The sequence below is a fragment of the Esox lucius genome, chromosome 12, assembly GCF_011004845.1.
Source record: "Esox lucius isolate fEsoLuc1 chromosome 12, fEsoLuc1.pri, whole genome shotgun sequence".
NCBI lineage: Eukaryota > Metazoa > Chordata > Actinopteri > Esociformes > Esocidae > Esox > Esox lucius.
Genome location: NC_047580.1, coordinates 10,518,883 through 10,524,882, shown reverse-complemented (window position 1 = coordinate 10,524,882; position 6,000 = coordinate 10,518,883). Strand labels below are relative to the sequence as shown.

At 42.0% G+C, this 6,000-nt stretch overlaps 1 protein-coding gene across 1 annotated transcript in view; it reads left to right on the top strand.

The window, feature by feature from the left end:
- The first annotated feature begins 838 nt into the window (after nt 1-838).
- Nucleotides 839-6,000, top strand: part of LOC105030112 (metabotropic glutamate receptor 7) — an 87,685-nt gene continuing 82,523 nt past the window's right edge. The window contains exon 1 of the mRNA XM_034296005.1: nt 839-2,381. Coding sequence (XP_034151896.1) covers nt 1,872-2,381 — 510 coding nt within the window. The 5' untranslated portion in view covers nt 839-1,871. The remainder of the gene's footprint in view (nt 2,382-6,000) is intronic.

The window sequence follows — 6,000 nt, the reverse complement described above, 5'->3', positions numbered from 1 at the left end:
AATGTAGATTTTATATGTTTTATGTTATTTCTTTGATGTATTTTTTTTTTTTTACATAAATAATCAGATGTTCATAATGTATTCTTCAAACCTCCATTAACATGGGCACCCAATGTTTTACTGCAGCGTTACGTTGAGACCCTTTGACAGGCGCTCCTGTCCAAGCGATAAGAATCCTGGGTATTTTTCTAATATGCTCTGTGGAAGACAACAGTACACAACGCTTTAGATCATCAGCTTGATTCACTTTTTAATGGACCGTAATGTCTTTCCATGTGCTGTCCAAAGCTGAGAAACAGACGTCTGATTAAACCAAAAATACTCTTCCAAAAGATTTCGCAGTCTGTCTGGCCTTAAGCTGATAAAATTCAACTAAAACTGAAGGTTCTGCGATGAATAAATCCGTATTTTTTTAACCTATTACTTTCGGAGGAAATGGGCCTATATACACCTTGTATCCTATTACGAAAGTAATTTCCAATCCACATCTAATTGTTATGTCAATTTTCTTTGTGGAATAGGCGTAGCCTAGGAGTTGAATGGAGGCCCTGAGTACAAATTATTATTCTTGCTCAGTTAGTCTTGATTTCATATAGGTTATTCGTGGGACATCTACACAATCAGTACTATCAAACGATTAAACGTTGTCCCAGAATATCATCGTGACCATTTCAGAGATTTTTTTTCTACAAATGTATAATTAGATGGGTGGGTGCGTGCGTGCATGCGCGCGATTGCTCTTGTGTGTAATGAAAGAGTGGCGAAAGGGAGGGAGAGGAGGGAATGAGAAAGAGACGGAGAGAGGGAGAAATTGGGGGTTTCTACGGACCCCATACGACTGCGTGATGATGCAAAAGCCACTGCTCCTTATTTCAGTGCGCTCCCACGTTGATAACGTGAAGATGGGAGAATAACGAGCGAGCTTAAACGCAATCAGAAGAATGGATTAATAAACGTGATTTGCAATGTTTTGCCTTGATAGTGTAATGTAGCCTGGGACGCACTTAGAGGAGTTAATACATTTGGCCAAACCTCGTAAAGATGACTTTCTACAGGTATATTTATTGGAAACACATCGCTGAGCTGTGATTCACCTCGGGGTTTTCAAATATCTTGAATTACGTCTCCTAAGGAAAGCGGGTGAAACTAACTGTGCATGGAGTTCTGTGAGTCATTCATTTGTCTTACACGTACAGTAAGCTATACGCTTTTCTTTTGCAGAGAAGAGGATAGAGAAAAGAGAGCTTGTTTCCATTTTCGTTAAGTGTCTGCGTGCGAATTTTTATTTTTCTGGGAGATAATTGTGTGATGATAAGGACTATAGATCTACGGAGACCCAGCAGGCATATCGTCACGGACACGCCAGACCTGTATCTGCGCTCATGTGAAGTTGGGCTCGGCAAAAAGAATGTCACCCAGTTCTGCTGGATCTAAAATAAAAGCTTTTTCCTCTGATAGTTTTAATCAAACCCCATTTACTTTTACTGTGAACAGGCTTATAGGTTGTGCTTTCGATGCTTTGAATAGCCTAGTCATATGGCCTACATATTTTTGTGATACTGGGACCCAGAGTAGTCTACATTTGATTGATGTTAACCAAGACATAATTGATGTAAATTGCCTTGTTTATTTAAGCGACTAGAATCTTCATGAGAGTAAGTTTATTATGTTTTACTAGTAAACAAGCTACGCAGAGCACTCCGGGCTGTCAAACGATGGGCGCAGTTTGCCGAGAGCATCTTGATTTTTTCATGCAGCTTGTTGAATCTCCTCCTTGGTAATGGGAATGGGCTTGTATTGACAAAGTTTACTGCCATTTGCGTCGTAACATTGCAGACTTTCCTTAGCACTAACTCATCTGCCGGAGCGTCATGGCTCGCAACGATTTTAGAATGAAACAAAACCCTCGCATTCTATGGATAGTATTGTGTTTGACGAGAATGTTGGTTGATTTCGCGCTGTCGCAGGAGGTTTATGCACCCCATTCTATCCGGATTGAGGGACATTTGACCCTAGGTGGCCTCTTCCCCGTGCACACCAGAGGGGCTGATGGCATGCCTTGTGGAGATATCAAAAAGGAGAACGGGATCCATCGGCTGGAGGCCATGCTGTATGCACTGGATCAAATTAACCTCGACGATCAACTTTTACCCAACATCACCCTGGGCGCCCGGGTGCTAGACACTTGTTCAAGAGACACGTATGCGCTTGAACAATCATTAACTTTCGTTCAGGCGTTGATACAGAAAGACATTTCAGATGTGAGGTGCACCAACGGAGAACCGCCCGTGTTCGTCAAGCCAGAGAAAGTGGTAGGAGTCATTGGTGCGTCGGCAAGTTCTGTATCGATTATGGTTGCCAACATTTTGCGCCTCTTTCAGGTAAGTCCACCTTTTGTGAACTGCATTTCTGGTAGGCCTGTCTACATTTTGAATTTTAGTTTTAGTTTAGTAAAATGGGTTTAAAACAACAAATGAAAGCTGTTCTTTTTTATTAGGCAAGATAAATGTGGTCTAATTTAATTGTACACCTACTTGTTGGGTTCTTTTCATTATCTTTTGACCCTCCTAAGAAACTGAGAGAGTCCTTGCCCCATCAAGGCCACATAAAATCTTATATTACTCTATTTTTCCAAGCGCTTCCTCACTGAAGAGAAAGAGAAATGGTTGAGAAATAGTTTGAGTGGGCTGTTGCGCTTCCCTGGTGGTGCTGAAAGAACAGCTCTCGCTACCCGCCTTCCTACATCTATCCCTCCCTCTCGCTCTGCCTCCATGGTGGATTGAATGCGCTGTGAAGGGGTTTCGACAGATTGACGCACTCACACAAACACACACCAACACACTAGCTAGTAAAAACTAGTATATTCTGAACACAGATGTTTACTAAAAATATCACCCACGGTTTATAGTATTTCAGGCAGTCCGTTGTAACATCATCAAGATTGTATTTTGCTTAATTTTAAAAAGTAATAATGAGGTTTCCCCAAGCAGTCTACAATGATAATCTGGCCCTTGGTTATTTTGATTGGCTTGTCAATGACAACATGACCCATAGCTCAGTCTGCAATGTTTTAGTTTGTAACCAGACCCAGTGACTACGATGGAATCTCCAAGAACCTTGTTTTCTTCACACAGGCCAGCATAGCCCTCAGTTTGTGTTGTTGAAAGTCGGCATTACAAGTACAGCCAGTAGGTTCACTGCAGTGGAATGAGACATCCAGCAGAGCTCCAACATAGCAAATGAATTATTAAAAACGAATGTTTGGAGCAAAATATGCAATTACTTGAAGTAGCACCCATAGATTTGCCACTGCGAAAGATCTAAGTAGGTTTACTAGACAGAATTTATTACATGTGGAAAACATGAGTTAGTCCAGGTAGAAAACATGAGAGTAAGTGTTTGTGGTGATGTCTGGTGGTTACAGATTGTGACTTGCAGCCAATGCCATTATTTTGTTTTCCCAAATCAATTAAACCGAGCACAGCCCAGGACTAAGTAGCTGTTTAAAAGAGACTGATGCCATCAAAGTGCTCAACAGCCTTTTATCTGTTCTATGAAAGCCCCAACCTCATTAACAGACACACACTCCCCCCACCACCTCCCCCCAATCTTCACCAGGCCATTATATTTATGTTGGTCTCAGGGCAGTTGTGATGATCAGGAAATTCACCTACCATCCCTGGAGGGAGGGGGCGGGGTAATTCCCATAGTCCCTGTTTCTGACTCCAGGTGCTTCTCCTCTGTCTGCCTGTGTCAGGCTGCAGCAGCCGTGTAGGTTGGGTGTGTGCTGTGGCACTGAAGCATCGGCGTAGTAATCAGGCTCAGGGAATCAGTGGGTTGACAGGCGCTGTCTCCAAGCTCCTTCCCCCCTGCGTTTGCTAAGGCAGTCACTGCAGTTTTTCGCTAATTTCCCTCCACCACACCGAGCTGGCTGTCTCCGTCGTGTAGCTGTCACCTACTATGTTGATCCCCACAGTCAAACCCTACACAAATCCAGCGGAGGATCTGTTTAGGCCTCTCGATTTTTCAGCTGATTTCAATTTCTGAGACTGTATGGTCTCCTTTAGGTTTTTTAGTTCTTACACTCCGGCTCTGGTGGTGATTGTCACGTTGATGGTAAACATTGATCAAGATGAATTAGCTATCAGCTCCGGTGGTAATCAATAGAAACTGGGATGACAGCTTCCTGCCCGTTTAAACTCATCAGTCTCACTGCAACTGATTAATTTGTGGTAGCAATTACAAGTTTCCCAGATTGTTTTCAGCTTCAATCCATCAAGTTGAAACTTCATTTTCTCAAAAGGAAAATGAAACAACTGCTCTTGCCTGATTGATAAAGTGACATTTTTGGCCATTAAAGCGAGGAGAAAAGGCTTTATCCTTCATGGAAAGATTATAACTTTTGTTCCCCCGACAAGACACACCTGCATTTTTTTTTACACTGTCAATGATATATATGCTAGTCAGTACATGAACAACAGGGGTTGAGGTTCTACCTTGACAATCCGTACCAAAATAAAGTGAGATTCTGTTCCTAAAAAGGTAAAATCTAAGTTAAGTTAAATCATTTTGATGTGTAATCAGCCGCAACATGTTTTAGTATCTCTTCAACTCCAGACCTGGGCAATAAGCTGTGGAATATTATGGGTTGTGTTTTTTTTATCTGTAGTGTAATGGAATGGCCAGAATCTCTGGGGGGTCAATCATCTTCATAGAGCAGTGCGTTATTGTTGTGGTCTTTCAGTGAGAATCTCAGTCAAAGTCGTCATAAAACCCAGTCATTGTGTTCATCACCCCCTGTGATAAATGGACCATCAGGGAAGTTAAATACAGCTTGTAGGTTTTATTGCCAGACACTAAATATTGCTGCTGTCTATTCAAGGTGCGAGGGGCAGCTGAACTGTTAATGCTGGGAAATTGACATGAAGGATTGATTTTTCTGAGGACCCTAAGAGTGTTGATCAATACTGTTGCTATGGTGCGTCAGATTTGCTCTGACAATGTTTTTATTTTCCTCTATTTTCCTTCTTTCACACAACACTGGAAATTAGGAAAAAACAATGCCTGAAAAATACAAAAAACAGAGGCACAAAACAGTTAAATTAAAAAAGGAGTTGTTGTTCTCAACCTCATAGAAATCATCTTATTGTTTATAGTCGTTCTCAGTTATCGAGACATTCTCCCACGCTTCAAGGGAAGCCTTTGCCTCAGCCAAAAATTCTTACTCTTGGTGTCCATTTGCAACTCTTGGCCCGTGGAATGAATAGTGAAATAGATTTATCTCTTTTTTTTCTTGCTGACATTTATATCAGGGAAAGGCTGCTTGCTTTTTCCTGCCTTCTCTCCTTCCCAGAGAGAGGAGTAACTTTGTACTGAAAGCAGGTGAACTCTTTCTTGTCCTTCCTGTCAAGGGACTGTGTCCCTGCAGACTAGCTGTCTAGATGAACCATTGATGTCCACTCCTCTCATAGCCTGACAGGGAAGATACAATTTTTATCTATTGCCCTTTCCTGAAGAATCATCAGTATGATCGAGGTGAGGTAGATTGAAGCCTGACAGACGGACTGATCTATTCAGCTGACAGCCAGAAGTCCTGACAGACACACAGACATGTAGGCGAGATGGGTTGCGTAACTGGCACAGAAAGCTGTTATCAAATGTCAAAGGGTAAATGTGTCTGCTTGTTCCTAAGAGTTTGCCATTTGCACATTCATGCATGTGACAGCATAGGTCAATTAGTCCCTTCTAGATCACCTTTATTTATGCCTTCAGCAATTGGATGCCCACCGTCAAGCACATAGTCAGATAAACACCCCCTCACACACTCCGCCATACAAGACACAAACACCCAAGGATGGATCAATTTGAATTCAAGCAATTTATGCACCCCTTGTGAATTGAAACTTTCCATATATATTTGCCCATTGTTCTGATTAGAGGATTGAGCCATGGAGACATGGAGGCAAAGCATTAACCTTCCATTGGTAATATTTCAACAAT